Source organism: Artibeus jamaicensis, unplaced genomic scaffold (assembly GCF_021234435.1).
Source record: "Artibeus jamaicensis isolate MK-2021 breed Jamaican fruit bat unplaced genomic scaffold, CSHL_Jam_final scaffold_537, whole genome shotgun sequence".
NCBI lineage: Eukaryota > Metazoa > Chordata > Mammalia > Chiroptera > Phyllostomidae > Artibeus > Artibeus jamaicensis.
In genome coordinates, this window is record NW_026522047.1 from 43,166,370 (window position 1) to 43,183,484 (window position 17,115).

The 17,115-nt window shown below is 50.8% G+C and overlaps 1 protein-coding gene across 1 annotated transcript in view; it reads left to right on the forward strand.

The window, feature by feature from the left end:
- ACSBG2 (acyl-CoA synthetase bubblegum family member 2) overlaps positions 1-15,119 on the forward strand; it is a 45,956-nt gene extending 30,837 nt beyond the window's left edge. The window contains exons 7-15 of the mRNA XM_037165153.2: positions 82-231; positions 4,940-5,116; positions 7,165-7,352; positions 7,479-7,712; positions 10,595-10,812; positions 12,658-12,797; positions 12,941-13,187; positions 13,638-13,746; positions 15,093-15,119. Coding sequence (XP_037021048.2) covers positions 82-231; positions 4,940-5,116; positions 7,165-7,352; positions 7,479-7,712; positions 10,595-10,812; positions 12,658-12,797; positions 12,941-13,187; positions 13,638-13,711 — 1,428 coding nt within the window. The 3' untranslated portion in view covers positions 13,712-13,746; positions 15,093-15,119. The remainder of the gene's footprint in view (positions 1-81; positions 232-4,939; positions 5,117-7,164; positions 7,353-7,478; positions 7,713-10,594; positions 10,813-12,657; positions 12,798-12,940; positions 13,188-13,637; positions 13,747-15,092) is intronic.
- The last annotated feature ends 1,996 nt before the right edge of the window (positions 15,120-17,115 follow it).

Here is a 17,115-nt window from a genome sequence, read left to right on the forward strand (position 1 = left end):
GAAGAGGGAACGCCTGGGTTTTGAGGCCACTTCTCACACTCCCTGAGTCCCCCGCCCTCTGCTTGTCTTTTCTTTCCACAGTGGGATGAATTCATGGAACTTGGCAATAGCATCACTGATTCCCAGCTGGACCAGATCATAGCGAGCCAGAAGGCCAATCAGTGTGCTGTGCTCATCTACACTTCCGGGACCACAGGCAACCCCAAAGGAGTGATGCTCAGCCATGACAACGTAAGTGCTGACTCCGCCAACAGTTACCAGCTTGGTAGCATCCAGGAACCCTTCCTTCAGGGACACTGGCCTTCAGGATGTTCTGCTCTTGACCCACAGGGGTGGTGTGGCACTTAGGGCTCTAGCACACAGCCTTTAACAAGCGGCGTACAGAGAGTCATGTGGACACTCACAAGGGGCAGTGGAGGGCAGGGATTGAAATTGAGGACCTCGGAGCAGATGTGGGCCCACACCTGACTCTGTGATCTCAGGCAAGACATGTAACATCTCCAACCTCAGTACTTTGTCTGGGAAACGGATGTGATATGTAACAGTCCCTGCCTGGCGGGTTGTTCTGAAGACATTGGTTAATATCTACAAAGAGCTAGGAACTGTGTTTAGTAAGTACATGAAAGAGCAGCGAATACGTCCTGTGTTTCAGAGGTCAGTACAAGTCGAGGTTTCGACTCCTCTTCCTATGTGTTGCAGGGGTTGCTTACGGACCTCTAGATGGCTGACGGTCATTTAGATGACTGTTCTGAAATGAGAGGACACACACGCTAAAAGATTCCATGTGTAGAAAACCCTAGAAAATGCAAACTTGTCCACAGGGACTGAAAGCAGATGAGGGGTTGCCTGGGCAGGGTCCCAGGGAGACACCACAGAGGGACACGTGGGAATTTGGGAGGGGTGAGGATAATGTTCATACTTTGGTGATGGTGACAGTTTCACAGGTGCAGACATGTGTCAGCTTGCACACTTCGAGTGTGTGCTGTCCTCTGTATGTCAATCACACCTCCATAAGCTGTTTTAAAAAGAATGAGACGGTAACATGTCACTCATGTAACATGGTCACTGACACCAGGCAGTGTTCTGAATTCTACACTTAGTAGAGCCTCACAGCGATTCTACTGATTCTATCAGGCAGACACTATCTTTACACAGGAGAAACTGAAGCCCAGAGAGGTTAAATTACTTGGCCGAGGTCACACAGCGAACAACATGGGCGGAGCCGGGATTTGCCCCCAGGCAAGTGGGCTCCACAGTCACATTTGTAACTGCACCGTGGATCAGTGTGGCTAAGGCGAGGTGTCCAAAGATGCAGTGTAGACACGTAAGAGGTAGTCGCAGAACAGTACACAGAGCACAATGCGATTTTTGTTACAAACTGAAAAGGGCAGTGAGTGGCGTGCACATGTGCCGAGTTTGAAAGCAGAAAAGTGTCTGGCGGCACACGCACTCACCGAGCCACGGTCGCTCCCCCTGTGAGTCAGAAAGATCCCTAGTCTTTAAATGAAGCTTTGCAACCTTACAAGAGCTTTCCCCTCCAACCCGGCTTTATCGTTGCCAGCACACACTGGCCTTTGCACTGGCCATTCCCTCCCCATATCAGAGAGCTACACACTTGCTCCTTCACCTCCTACCCATCCCTGTTCAAACGTTACCTCCTCTGTGAAGTTCTCCCTGGTTTCCATGCTTAAAATAGCAAATAATAAACCATTCCATTGATCCCTCATCTCCTCTGTCCACTGGTTTTTTTATACTGTCATATTATATAGTCATTTGTTTATCATGAACATCAGCTTCTTGAGGGCAGGGGTCGTCTGTCTCGCTCACTGCTGTGTCTCCAATGCCTGACACACAGGAGGACTCAGTCCACTTCTGTGGAATGAATAAATGAATGAATGAATGAATGAAAGGCATCTGATTAAACTCAACCTGGCCCTGGCCAGCATTTACGCTCCTAGTGGCTTCATATCTGGTGCGAGATTTTCCGAGCCTTGGAGTGACAAGCACAGACCCTGGAACGAGGCCTCCTGGGTTTGCGTGCTGGCTCTCCCGCTTCCTAGCGGTGCGGCCCCAGACAAGTTCTTTAACTCGTCTGGAACTCCGTTTGCGATGAGAATGGTTTCTACTCTGAGAGCTGCCACGCAGGTTAAATTATTTCATACGCTGTGCTGTCAGCTACTGCTGTGTAACAAGTCATTCTAGAACATAGCGACTTAAAACACCAGCGGTGTGACTTACCTGGGTCTGGAATTCGGGCAGGGCCCAGCTGGGTGTTCCTTCTGCCCCGCGTGGTGTCAGCTGGGGTCGTTCAACCGCATTCAGACGATGTCGGGCTGTGCAGAAAAGTCCAAGGTCTTCACTCGCATGTCTCCTGTGGCCTGAACGTCCTCACAGCACAGTGGCTCAGGGCTGTTGAACTCCCTACCTCGGCAGCTGGCTTCTCAAGGGCAAACACTGCCTTTTGCCACAGCAGAAGCTGCAGTCCAGAAGGCTCAGTGTCAGAAGTGACAGTGTCATTCTGCTCCTTCTATTGGTCAACAAGTCACAGAACCAGCTCTGTGAAAGGAAAGAAAAACAGACTCCAGCTTTGCATTGAAGGGCGGCAGAGAATCTGCTGCTGTCTCTAACGTACCACACACAAACGACATTCTTAGAGCCACGCCTGGCACACTGTGCGCCATATCAGCACTGGCTATTGTCATTTTTTAAATCACCATCATCATCCTCTTGATAGTAAGAAGTTAAAGCTAGCTCAGTCTTCTCAACACACACCAACAACTCAAAGTCCCTCTGTGCACAGGGTGCTAACTATGTGCCCTGCTGGGTTAAATGCATGTTCATCTCTCACAAAAACCCCACGAGGTAAGTTGTGTCATTAATGCCTTCCACAGATGGGAAACTGAGGCTCAGAGAAGGGAAATGACTTGCTCAAGGTCACAGAACGAAGAAGGTCTGAGCCAGGCTCTGAACCCAGGAGTGTCCACACCACTGTACCTCTTGGCCTGCACTCGCCAAGCCTCTTCCCTCAGTAAATGGGTGTGGGGTGCCAAGGGGCACAGGCTGTGAGTGACAGTACTGATGGGACAGAAGTGAGACCCTTCCGTCCTACGGCCCAGAGAGGGAAGTGGGACCAGCCCTGAGGGCCTCCTGCAGGCCAAGAGCTTTGAAACGTGACTGCACTCAAGCCCTTCTATCTTCTCTTTCACTCATTCATTCAACCGAAATGCGCTGAGCACGGACTGTGTGCTGGGGATATACCTCCAAACAAACGGGCCCAACTGTGGCTCCAGAAGAACAGAGAGGGAATGAAACCGCTGGTTCTCCAAAGATGACAGCCGGGTGGCCAACACACGGAAGGGTGCTCGGCATCGCTCATCGTCAGGGAGACGCAAATCAAAACCAGGAGGCGACACCACCTCCCCCTGTCAGAATGGCCGTCAAACACCAACAGAGAGCAAGTGCCACCAAGGGGGTGAGGAAAATGCCACCTTCGTGCACTGTTGGGGGGGTCACGTATTACTGGTTCAGCCACTGTGGAGAACGGTATGGAGGCTCCTCAAAAAAATTAAAAATAGAACTGTCATATGACCCAGCAACTCCACTTGTGGGTATTTACCCAAAGAATGCAAAACACTGATTCTAAAGATAAATGCACCCCTACATTCACTTCAGCATTATTTACAATCACCAGGATAGGGAAGCAACCTAAGTGTCCATCAGCAGACGAGTGGATAAAGAAGATGGGGCATATTTTATTTCCATATATGATGGAATATTACCCTGTCGTGAAAAATAATGAAGTCTTGCCATTTGCGACAACACAGATGAACCTAGAAGGCATTATGCTGAGCGAAATAAGTCAGGTGGAGAGAGACCAATGACCTCACTTACATGGACTCGAAGAATATAAACTATGTGAACAAAACAGAAACAGACCCATAGAGAGAACAAGCTGATGGTTGCCAAAGGAGAGAGGGGTGTAGGGATGGGAGTAAAGAAAACATTTTAATTAAAATAAAACCATTCGGGTAATGGTGAGTGGTCTGCAGAGAAGTAGGCGATGGAAACTTCAGTTTGGGGGGTGTGAGACCCCCTCTGCACTGATGACATTTAAGCGGAAACTTGACGTGTGAGAAGGAGTCAGTTGTGGGGAAAGCGGGATAGACAGCAGACCAGGCAGAGCGGACGGCCAGTGCAAAGGCCCTGAGGCCGGACCCTGTCTGATGTGTTGGAGGAACAGCTCAGAGGCCTGTGCTGCTGGGTTAATGAAATAACTGCTTACCAGAGATTTACGACAGCAGTGAGAAATACAGATTGCCAAATTATAAGTACGCTAAAACTTCCCATCGAGGCATGCATCGGAGAAAAACATTAATATGCTTAAATACCCATTAATATGGGCATTTATGGGATGGGGTTCTGGATGGCCTCTTTGTTCGTTGGACAACGTTGGTCCCAGAATTTTATACTGGGCGGGAGACACCTCTGGGCCCATTTTACAGACGAGGAAATAGAGGCTGCAGGAGATTGTAAGCAAATAGCTCAGTGTCACTCAGCCGAGCAAAGGGCAGAGTCGGGGTCCGATTCAGGGACACTTACCGAGTCCTTCAGATCTCTAACTCTCTGGGTAGGTGGTCTGACCGGAGGCCCTGCTGTTGGACCACAGCTGTCGCCGACTGCCACAGCCCCTTCCAGCCCCAGGCAAGTTAGTTACCTCTCCGTGCTTCCGTGTTCTCTCTGTAAAGTGGGGACTACCTAGTTGCCGACCCTGAGTGTTATGATGAGCATTCAAGAACTGTCCGTTTGTAAAGGACAAGAGTGTAAAGTGTCCACCACCTGGTCGATGCTTTGTAAGCATCTGTTGATTGGAGAAGTTCCTTTACGCGACCTTCCAGCCGAGACAAGGCGCCCCAGACTGTGAGTCCCACCTGTGTTCCAGATCACGTGGTTGGCCGGGATGATGGCGAGGGACTGCAGCCTGTCTTGCGCCCCAGAAAAGCAGGAGGTGGTGGTGAGCTACCTTCCCCTCAGCCACATTGCAGCTCAGATGATGGACGTCTGGGTGCCCATGAAGATCGGGGCTTTCACCTACTTTGCTCAACCGGACGCTCTCAAGGTGAGGCTGGGGGCAGCCTGGGCCTCTGGGGGGTTGCATGAAGCCCCAGTTCCAGGGCTTCCTGTTTGTCCCTGTCTCATACTTCACTTAGCAGCATCGGGAACAGCCACATTCTTGTATTTCTGATCTTTACCCACGTCTGGGCGCCCGTGTAGATTGCACACTGACCAACCCAAGATTAAGATGGCAATGATATTGAAAGCAGAATGTGTGTGTAGGTTTTTTTTTTTAAAGTCAGTATTCCCAGCTCCCAAAAGCTCCCCAACCAAAAGCATCTTAAGACTCCTAACTTACTCTTATCTGCAAAGTCCCTTTTTCTGTGAAAGGGAACATTCCCAGGTTCGGGGTGAGGACGTGAATATCTTTGAGAGTGTCGTGATTCCGCCTTCCACACTCTACCAAACGGGCTGTCTGGGGGCCTTGGACTTCCTTCTGGAAGGTTCACTCTCCTGTTCTTTGAATGGCTGATGACTCCTTGTCATTTTGTCAATTTCTTCCTGGCCCCTCTCACCCGCCCCAAGCTCAGTGTCTGAGGTGCAGCCGCCACTTTCATTACTCAATACTTTTCAGTCGATACTTCTGTTTTTTGGCTGAATGGAACATGTGTACGCACACACTCACCCCCAGACTGAAAAGTTCCCATCCTCCCACCTCCCTATCGACCTCGTAATACTATCAAAAAACATTAAGACAATCAACCTGAAGGGTGACAAACGTGTTTGTCCCAGTGTAAGGAACTGCCAGGCTTTTCCAAAGGGACCGCACCACTTTATATTCCTGCCGGAAGTGTGAGTGTTCCGCTGTCTCCTCCTCCTCCTCACTGACACGCCGCCCTCCCCGGCGTCGTCACTACTGCCGACCTGGTGGGCATGAAGTGGCGTCCTGTCACTCGAATGGCCATTCCCCCGGTGACTCATGGTGGTGAACACATTTTCATGTGCTTGTTGGCTGTTCATGTGTCTTCTCTGGAAAAAATGTCTGTTCAGATCTTTGCCCATTTCAAAATGTGGTTGTATATCTTCTTATTGGTGAGTTCTGGACATAAATTCTTTCTGAAATATATGATTTGCAAATACTTCCTCCCAGATCTGTGGCTTGTCTTTTTGCTGTGACCCCGAGGTCCAATTGCTTTCTCTTTTTCGTACTTCTGGTGTTGTATGTAGGAGGTCACTGCCCACGCCCAAGGTGCAGAGCTCTTCTATGTGTTCTTTAGGAGCTTTTGGTTTCATGTCTTACGTATAGATCAGCGATCGTTTTGAGTTTATTTTTCTGTTTGGTGAGAAGTAAGGCTCTAGGCTACGTTCTTATTTTCATTTTTACTTTTTGGGGGGAGATGTGAATGTCCTTCACACCTTTCAGTTGCCCTAGCACGGTCACAAAGGTCAAGGTCCGTCTCTGGGTTTTCTGTACCGTCCCTGGTCTGTACGTCTGGTCTGTACGTCTGTTCCCACACCGAAACCACACTAACTTGGCTTTTCTGGCTTCACAGTAGGATGAATGCTTTGTCCCGTTTGCCTGGGACTTGACTGGTTTCATCATTTTAAATTTCACACTCTAGGAACTGCTTTAGTTCTGGGCAAACCAAGATGGTTTGTGACCCTATTTCATAATAAATTTCAAAATTAGATAGTAAGTCTTTTGATTTTGTTCTTTTCCAAAACTGCTTTGGCTATTCTAGGTCCTCCACATTTCCATATCAATTTTAAGATCAGCTTGTCAGTTTGTATGAACAAGCCTTCCTAGATTTTGATAAGGATTGCAATGAACCTTTAGATCAGTTTGGGGGGACCTTTGCACCCTTGAAGCAGTTGCATAATAGTCCATTGCATGCTTGGGCGACAGATTTTTTACCAGCCTGCCACTCTCCACTCTAGAGGGAGAAAATCTGACTAGTTACTGACCAGCCAATGGGCTGGCTTGCTCAGCCTGGTCCAATCAGCCAAGAGAAGGTTTTCCTGGGCCGAGCTGAGCAGCTGGGCAGAGACGGACATCTGGGGTCCATGGAAAGTGGGGTCCAGGTGTGGCTAACCGAGCTCTGTCTCATGCAGGGCACCTTGGTCAACACTCTGCAGGAGGTAAAGCCTACTGCCTTCATGGGGGTGCCCCGAATCTGGGAGAAGATACAGGAGAAGATAAAAGAAAATGGTGCCAAATCCTCAAACTTGAAGAAGAAGGTGTTTTCATGGGCAAGAACTGTTGGCTTAAAGATCAATACAAAAAAGATGTTGGGTTTGGGGTAGGTGGAGCGCCCGGTCGGTCGGGTGGGCAGGGTGGTGGGTGAGGGGCTCAGCCTTCTCCAGCTGGAACCCATCAGCCCATTTTGGACCCATGGCCAAAGCGCTCTCCTTGGCATTGCTCACAGGACACAGGACACACCCATGAGCTACCGCATGGCGAAGGCACTTGTGTTCAGCAAAGTCAGGAACACCCTTGGCTTTGATCACTGCCACTCTTTCATCAGCGGGGCTGCGCCCCTCAGCCCCGAGACCTCTGAGTTCTTTCTAAGCCTGGACATACCTATAGGCGAGATGTATGGTATGAGCGAAAGCACAGGACCTCACACCGTGTCCATCGGGGACAACTACAGGCTTCTAAGGTAACGGCCTCCCAGGCAGACCCCAGTCCTCCAACCTCTCGGGGTCCAGGAAGGGAGCTGGGAGGGCGGACATTCATCTGCACTAAGATGAATTCTGACTTGTCTCCAGAACGAGCCCTGTTCTCCGGCTCCCAAGCCCCAAATCTTCATGGCCATGGGAAGCCCATTTGTCAGCGGGTCCTCTGACATGGGGAAGGGCGCTCAGAACATTCCATGGTCTCCCCCTGACTGCCACTGCTGAGTTCTGCCTCCAGACAGACCACCCCGGGCTCCTGTGCAGGGACCTCAGGACACTCATCTCCGAGACATGCCATCTCAAACGCTTCCGCTGCACCCCTCTGATTAGCTTTCTCTGATTGGCTTTCTCCCAAGCTCAGCTCCGCCCCCCAGGGCTGCAGGACCGTAAGACTGAAACAGTGAGAATACCGAAGGCACTGTGCACTCCCTGCCTGACAGCCACGTTTCTTCACAGAACCTTCTGGTTGTCTCTCTCCCTTCCCCGCTGCAAGTCCAGCTTGTGTCTCATGCTTGGCCAGATGCCAATTGCCTTTGCATCTAGCAGAAACTAAGTTCTGTCTTCCTGCTCTGGCAGAATCCACTCTTGCATTTTATTTTGCCTTGCACCGGAGATTTGCACCTCAATATCTCCCCCTCTCCACTCCATAATCCTATCTGAGGTCTGTTTTCTGCAGGACCCAAATGTCCACTAGAGTTTTTCCAAAACTGAGGTCTGTTTTCTGCAGAACCCAAATGTCCACTAGAGTTTTTCCAAAACTATAGAGTGGTCCTCCCCTGAAGAGGAATGACACAGTCCCAACCCTGGAGGAAAGGTACAAACTCCAGCCTCTGTCTTTAACTATTTTTTTTTCCAATGGGGAACACACACACACAAAGGCAGAAGGCATGAAATGATAGCATGAAACGCTCTTTCCCTCCCTCCTCTCATTCACCCTGGATGAGTTTGCAGGGGCTGCAGTAACAAAGTTCCCCACACTTCAACAGCAGAAATCAATTTCCTCACAATCTGGAGACTAGAAGTCCAGGCTCACAGTGTCAGTAGGGCTGGGCCTTTCTGAAACCTGTGAGGGAGAATCTGTCCCGCGCCTTCTCCCAGCCTCAGGGGGTCACTGACAGCCCGCAGCATCCTTGGCTTGTAGAAGCGTCATCCCTGCCTTCGCCTCTGCCTTCATTTTCACATGGCGCACCCACGTGCCTGTGTCCAAATCTCCCCTTTTGTGGTAGAGACACCAGTCAGACTGGGCGTGGGGCCATGCTCCTCCAGGGTGACCGCATCTTAATTCAACCGGTTACATCTACAAAGACCCTGTTTCCAAATAAGCTCACATTCTGAGCTACTGGGGGTTAGGATGCAAAATATGAATGGAGAGACATAATTCAACCCTTAATACCCTCCCGGGGGCAAAATAACCACATCGCACTCTTTTCAATGAACCCAGCATGCGGGTGTGTCAGCCCATCTCCTCTGAGCCAAACAGAAGCATTTCCCATGCGAAAATGAACACGAAACCCGTCCTTTCTGCTATGAGTTCAGGAACCCAAAAACTCAGATGACGTGACACGTCTCACTGCCTGGATTCGTAACACAAATGTCCCCTCGGTCTCGACTCCCACTGTTGAAACTCGGACACCAAACCGTTCTGGTCGGGAAGGGGTTCTTATGGAAAATGTTGCCTATCAGCTGCCTCATTCATAACAACCACGTAGCAGTCCGCCGGGCGGATGTACCATAATTTATGTAATTGGTCCCTTTTCTTGGTGGGTATTTAGGGCTTTTTATTCCTCCATTATTTGTTGCCATAAACAATGCTAAAGTGAGTGCTTTGTATATACGCCCTATTTTTGCTAAACCGTTGGAGGAAAATGAGATCCCTTCACAACTTTCACTAACACTCCTTTTATTATAAACGAAGTTGAAAAGGATCCTTTCAGACATTTAAAAGCCCTTCGTATTTGCTTTCCTCTGAATTATCTGTCCATATCATCTGCCCCTTCTTAAAACTAGACCACCAGCCCCTTTCCTATCGGCTTATTGGCACCCTATATACTGGGAAAATCAGCCCTTTGTTTTTTCATTTTACCCTTAGGTTCATCACTGGTATTTTGTTTTAGTTAAGGTATTTTTTGCTGTGCAGAATTAAAAAAATCTTTACATGGTTAAATTGATCAATCTTTTCTTTATGGCTTCTGTGTTCTTCCACATCCTTAGAAAGACCTCCAGCAGGGGAGTCATGAGGAGGCGCTCACTAAATTCTGAGCTGCTTGGCTGTGCCTTTCTCTTTTGCTAAGGAAATCCCTACAATTCGCCCCCAAACCACTGGCCCTTCTACCGGTGAGAGGGGTCTCAGTAGAGCTGGAACGCTTTCTTTTCTGCATTCTAACAAGAAAACCACCCTTGGAAGTGGTATCTGCAGAAGAGAACTTTATAAGAATCCAGGTTTCAGGTGGTGCCGTTCTATCTAATGGAAGTAACTTGAACCTCTGCAGAGATCCTGGTTGAATGACCAGTTGTTGCCTGCAGGCCTATACACCTGTTTTCTAAAAGATGAGGCTGTTTTGCTGCTATTCTTAGGCCAGAGCACTTTGCCCCCCTCCCATGTATGTGGAGGTTAAAACCTACAACTCTGCTCTGCGTCCCAGTTCACCAAGTGTGTGGGAATTTGACTCCCTGGATTGAACACTCTCTCTCCCCTCACTGGGCAAACACCGCCTTACGCCCCTCAGGTCCTGGAGAGGGTGAAAGAAGCAGACCCGGCCAGGCCTGCAGGGCAGAGTGTCAGGAACCTGGGTTACAGACCAAGGCAGACCTGTGTGGGGGACCTTGTCTCTCTGAGACTCGGCTCCCCCCTTCCATTCATTGGCAGCTGCGGCAAAATCCTAAGTGGGTGTAAGAGCATGCTGTGCCAGCAGACCAACGACGGCATTGGGGAGGTCTGCATCTGGGGCCGGCACGTCTTCATGGGCTACCTGGGAAGGCAGGACGAGACCATGGAGGTCATCGACGAGGAAGGCTGGCTGCACACCGGGGACCTGGGCCGCATGGACAAGCAGGGTTTCCTCTACATCACTGGCCGCATCAAAGGTACGGGGAGCGGCTCTGCAGGGGTCTCCCGCAAGCAGGTCCACCCCAAACACTTAGGGGCCTGGTACGGCAGCGCAACACAGGCCCGCAGCGCAACACAGGCCCGCAGCTCCCACCTCCCACGGGGGCATCGCAGGTGCGTACAGGGTCACCCTGCTCTGCACGCCCCGGCTCTGTCCCTGTGCGCTGCACTCGGTCCTTGGCAGGATGGACCTGGGCAAGATGCCCGCCCCCACTCTGAAACCTGTTTCCCGCCCTGCAGTCTGAGAATAATGATAATAATCTACAGTTAGAATGATTAAATGAGGACTGAATGAAATGGTGTCCAACAGGGATTGGCCAGCTTTTCCTGTAAAGGGCCCAACCGTAGATATTTCCAGATTTGCAGGACACGTGGTCTCTGCTGCAGCCACACAACTTGGCAGAAGTGCGGCGCAGAAGCAGCCGCGGACAACGCGGAGACAAATGGGTGTGGCCGCGTGCCAGTACGGATGTCACGTAATTTTCACGTGTCATAAACATTATCCTCCTTTGGATTCCCTTCCAACCATTTAGAAACGTAAAAGCCGTTTCTGGCCTGTGGCCGCACAACGGCAGGCGGGAGGCTGGGTTCGGCTCTCGGGCTGCAGTCTGCGCCTCTGAGGTGGACGGGGCATTGGCACCGAGCCTGACACGGGGAGTAACTGCGCGACAAGTGGGCCGTGTTGGCAGTGTTTCCCTGGTGAGCAACAGAGAACCCTTCTTAAGCAGGTGTGAGTGAAAAAGGGAAACTGGTGTCAAAAACTGAAAAATCCAAAAGTCTTGCTTCAGGCATGGCTGGATCCAGGTACCAAAAAATGGCACAAAGAATCTCTTTATCCTTCTCTTACTGAGCTATCTTCTGTGCTGGGGCCATTCTTGAAGAGGCTTTTCCCTATCTGCTTCAAGAATGGCTGCCAACAGTCTAGGCTTACCCTAACCCCCAAGGGACAAGGGTTTGTTATTTCCAGTAGGTGCAGCAACAGTTTAGTCCTGACTCTCACTGGGAACCATCTCAGAATGAATTACCGCACAGGACGGGATACAGTGAGGGGTCAGACCTGGTCGCACGCTCACCTGCCCAAACCGCACAAAGATGGAGAGTAGTTCCCTAAGAGGACTTCGGGGGCATTTACCCCAAGGAGGAGTCACTGGGTAGACAACACCGCAGATGTCCCTTACGTGACGATATTATCACCAATGCTATAACGACATCCGTAAAGGTGACTGCGAGACCCTGAAATGAGGTGGAGAGCTCGGGCGGGCCGGTCAGGAAGTGGCCAGCATCCCAGGATGAAAGCACAGCGCAGGACGTGTCAGGGGTGGGAGGAGTGGCTGGGGAGTTTTAGAGGCTTGGGGGAGAAAAGGACACAGTATTTTTAGACACGCCAAAATTAGGGATGCGACACAAAACCTCTGGGTAAGACTGGATTTAGATTATTTGGGGGTTGCCAAGTGATGGAAAAATCAGGAGACAGGGAGACGGGGTTGGCCAGACGCATCTCACCATCCCCCAAACAGACATATCAGGGGGCCTGGGCCAGGAATGGGGGACTGAGAAATAGTTGGTGAACCAGGAAGTTGCTGTCCCAGTGGGATGCCCAGGATTTGGATGCTTCATGGGAATTTGGAGAAAACGGGGGAGGGGGGCCTGCAGCCTGGAGAAGGGCCCGGTGGGAGTCCCGCCAAGGGCGGCGCTCCTGCTCTGCCTCTGGGTTTTCTAGGTGAGTGGCTGTCCGTGCCAGTGCCTGTGCTCTCAGATCCTCAAGCAGGCGGGGGTTTCAAACTGCCGTGGTTTTACCCACATGGAGCCATGTGTTGTTCCAGAAATCCTCATCACGGCTGGCGGCGAGAATGTGCCCCCTGTTCCCATCGAGAACATGGTTAAAGAGAAGATTCCCATCATCAGTAATGCCCTGCTCGTGGGGGATAAGGCCAAGTTTCTGAGCATGCTGCTGACACTGAAGGTAACGCGGGCGCCCTGCAGGGTGTCTGCCCCGGGGCCCAGAGGGCATGCCCCCACCGGTTCTAGACCACCTTCTCGCACCTGAGGGCTGGCTGGGGAGTGTGTGTAGGGGTTGGCTATGGTGACAGAGGTGTCCTGGGGCAGTGTGAGATGGACGAGACAAGTGGAGAGCCGCTGGACAAACTGACCTTGGAGGCCATCGACTTCTGCCGGCACCTGGGCAGCCAAGCATCCACGGTGAGTGAGATCGTGAAGCTGCAAGACCCCCTGGTCTATGAGGCCATCCAGAAAGGCATAGAGGCCGTGAACCAGAGAGCCACCTCCAACGCGCAGAAGATTCAGAAGTGGACCCTCTTGGAGAAAGACTTTACTATGCAAAGTGGAGAGCTGGGTGAGTCGCCTGGAGAGCTGGTGGCCTGGGCACTTGAAGGCTGGTTCCTGGCTAGTGTCCAAGGCCATATGGGCTCTGAGACATGCCCTATTCTGGGGGTCAAAGGGTCTGTGGGACCAGCTGGGGACAGAAAGAGATGCTGCCACTTCCGACTGACTGGTGCCCAGGTGCCCGTGACCACACGCACTCACACATAGTGTCCCCTCTCCCCAGGGTAGCCACATCCTGCTCTCTGGGAATAAAAGCCCAGTTCCTCACTACGGTGCCAAGTGAGCTGTCTCCTGACCTGTCCTTGTCATGGACTCCACCCCAGTGATGGCAAAGGCAGTGCAGCCAGGAAGGGGGTTGCCAGCCAGCCCTGGCTACGCGACCCTCTTGTCTGGTCCTGCACGGGGCACGTGGACTTCTATTTTATCTCCACAGCTGAAGCGGTTTCTCCTTCCTTGACAGGTCCAACAAGAAAGCTGAGGAGACATTTCATCATCCAGAAATACAAAAAGCAAGTAGAAAGCTTCTACCACTGACTTGATTGGCAGAGCGGCTGTTGGCTGTCCTGAGGGTGAGACTGGCTTACCTGGCTGTGCCTCTAACAAGTGCAACAGGCAGTCTCCTTCCATGTGCAGGCAGGCTCCGTCCCGTGTACAGGCAGGCTCCGTCCCGTGTGCAGGCAGGCTCCGTCCCGTGTGCAGGCAGGCTCTGTCCCGTGTGCAGGCAGGCTCCGTCCCGTGTGCAGGCAGGCTCCGTCCCGTGTACAGGCAGGCTCCGTCCCGTGTACAGGCAGTCTCCTCCCGTGTGCAGGCAGGCTCCGTCCCGTGTACAGGCAGGCTCCGTCCCGTGTGCAGGCAGGCTCCGTAAGCGGCCCTGCAGAGGCCACCTGTGCATGCGAGTAGTCAGTTGCCGTGGTTCTGGGTAGTACCTGGCCTTAACTCAAGTTCTCTCTGCCAAGGTCATGGCAGGGCCAGGGAAGCCCCTCACCTCGGCCACCAGTGCTATTAGTTGCTCTTCAGGCCTTTCCCACTTGTCTCAAAAATGGAGCAGAGCAACCCTCCCACCCTGGATTACAGTTTTCCATTGAACACCCAAACATCTCACAGCGGTTTCTCTGGAGAAAGCCTTTGCCGGAAACTTTGGTGGGGGGAGTGCTGCTTGTCAGGAACCCAAGGAGTCAGTGGTATTGGCCCATCACAGATGGTAAGGGATGGAGATGTGAACTCTCCTGCCCACTCCTTTCCCTCAAGTCTTGTTCAGAGGAGCCCCCAGGACGCCATGGGTCTCCAGACGCACGGCGCAGGCAGAGCAGAACGCACAGTCAGCTGTCCTAGGGGCTACCTGTAGCCCTTCCGTGGTCAACTCACTCTCTGCTGGTGCTCCAGCCCACACATCTGTGTTTTCCCATTACGGCTGCTCTGACAAAGCACCACAGACGGGTTAGAGCCCCTCGGCACGGGTCGGGGTGGCAGGGGCGGGGGTGCGCCACTGCGCCTGTGCTGCCCAGTGCGGCGCATGCGTGCAGAGTGTGCAGCGAGACACGCGCTGGGTTCGGAGGCCCGGCACCAGACAGAGAATGTGACATATCCCATTAGTATTCTATAATACTCATTACATGTCGGAATGATAATATTGTGGATATGTTGGGTTTCATAAAATATATCACTTAACTCGATTTCACCAGTTCCTTTTTTGTGGCTATTAGAGCATTTTCAGGTACGTAGCCGGTTCACATAGTATTCTTCTTGGACAGTGATGCTCCAAAGTTCATTGCAGAGGGATTCAGAGTTTTTGATTTATACATGGGTCCGTTCCCTCGCGAATGTGCTCATCTCACGGTAACTGTGGGGCCTCCCAGAATGAACACATTTTTCGAGGGCCCCCGTGTGGTAACTAGTATTTCTTCTCTCTCTGCAGCCTCCGACAGAGAGACTCCGTCCGACACATGATGTGCTGCTCTGGGTAGGACTCCCTCCTGTTTTTAAGAAGCCAGACTTTGTGTGTGTCGGTCTCTCCTTGAAGAGGGACCCCCATGGGGACCTGCCATGCCTTCGGAGTGACAGGATCTTCCTAGCTATTTGAATTCCAATGAACCTTCAAGGCATGGTCCCCTTCTAAGGGAAGCTTATGGGGAGGTCTATGAAGAACTTCATGTTTTAGAAGAAATATCTGACTTTGTGCGTTCCAGCTGGATTTTTTTCTCCACAGAGGACTGACCAAGACATCAGAGACAAAAGCATTCACAAGTTTGAAGATCTGGACCCCTAAACTGACTCACTTTCCAGGAAGCAGCTGGGGGACCCTTCCAGTCAGTTGATAATAAAGCCCACCAGCATCCCGTGTCCAGACACAAACATTTTGCCCTTTGTTGAGAAGCTCAGACTCTGAAATCAGTTCTGGGTTCAAATTCTGGCTGGCTGTAAGCTGGAGCTTCTGAGTCTCGGGGGTTTTTTTATCTGTAAGATCAGACCCGCGCCTCCCGGGGTGGCTGTGAGACATTGGGCAGAGCGCAGTGTCTGACGCCTGACACGAAGTAACAACGATCATCAAAACACCCAGTGGGTCTTGGTTAATAGCATGATTTTTTTCACATTTAGGTAGAGATCAGTTAACTTCATTAACAGCTATGATTCTGGATAAATCCATCTTTTGGGATGACTTGTGCTGTTATAAGGTCCAAAATAATGGCAGCTTGAAGATAGAAGTTTATTCCTTTCTCACTCAGCAGTCCACCATTCACCCCCCGAACACTGGAATTATCTCCTGGAGGGCGGGCCCCTTAGAGTACAGGCTTCCCTGCTAGGTGAGTGTTCTAGGAGCCCATTTGTATCAGTGTACCAGCTGGTGGTGTTGTGAGAGGCTGTGTTCGGCATCAGCCAATGTCTTTTTTGAAGGCTCTTTCAGCACGTTTGCCCACTTCATAATGAGTGGTTTGTAAGCACACCTGCCCCTGCTGTGGTGAGTGTTCAGCAGTTTTTGTCAAAAAATGACCAAAAATGCCCCACACTCCCTATTCACTCAGAGTAACTTTTTTGTTGTTGTTTGCCCAGATGAAAAAAATACTCAAAGGGAAACATTTTGCCGATGTGGAAGAGGTGAAACAAAAAATAGCAGAAGCACTAAAATGCATCAAAATAGATGAGTTCAAAAATGGTTTTGAGCAGTAGGAAAAAGTCTTGGTAGGTGTATGGCAACAGATGGATAGCACTTTGAAGGCGACTGAAGTTTAAAAATGTAAGAATAAATATACCTTTTAATAAATAAACTCCAGGTGTTTGGGGTTCCCCTCATATGTACAGGCAGATCGAAGCTGATGTGGTATATCCATGGCCTTAGTCCCTGAAAAAATACTAGTGGGGAAGGAAGGGAGGGGACATCTCGCAGATCAGAGAAGAACAGCCCAACAGGACAGAAGAGAGAAAACTCCTGGTGTCCAAGTCCTGGATACCCAGATGCAGCCCAGAGCCCTTTTCTTTTCTTTTCTTTTCTTTCTTTTTTTTTAAGATTTTATTTATTTATCTTTAGAGGGGAAAGGAAGGAGAGAGGGAGAGAACTGGCCTGCAACCCAGGCATGTTGCCCTGACTGGGAATCGAACCGTGGTTGCTTGGTTCCCAAGCCCGCGCTCAGTCCACTGAGCTACACCAGCCAGGGTAGCCCTTTTCTTTTTAAAATATAAAATCATAAGTGGATCAGAAATACAGTAAGCCAGCCCTGGCAGGTGTGGCTCAGTCGATTGGAGCATTGTCCTGTACACTGAAAGGTCGTGGGTTCGATTCCCAGTCAGGACACATACTTAGGTTGCAGGTTCGATCCCCAGTTGGGGTGGGCAACTGATTGATGTTTCTCTGTCTCTCTCCTTCCTTCTCTAGAATTAATAAAATGTATCCTAAAACTTTTTTTAAAGTATAAGAAACCAAATCTTAAAAATAAGAAATATAT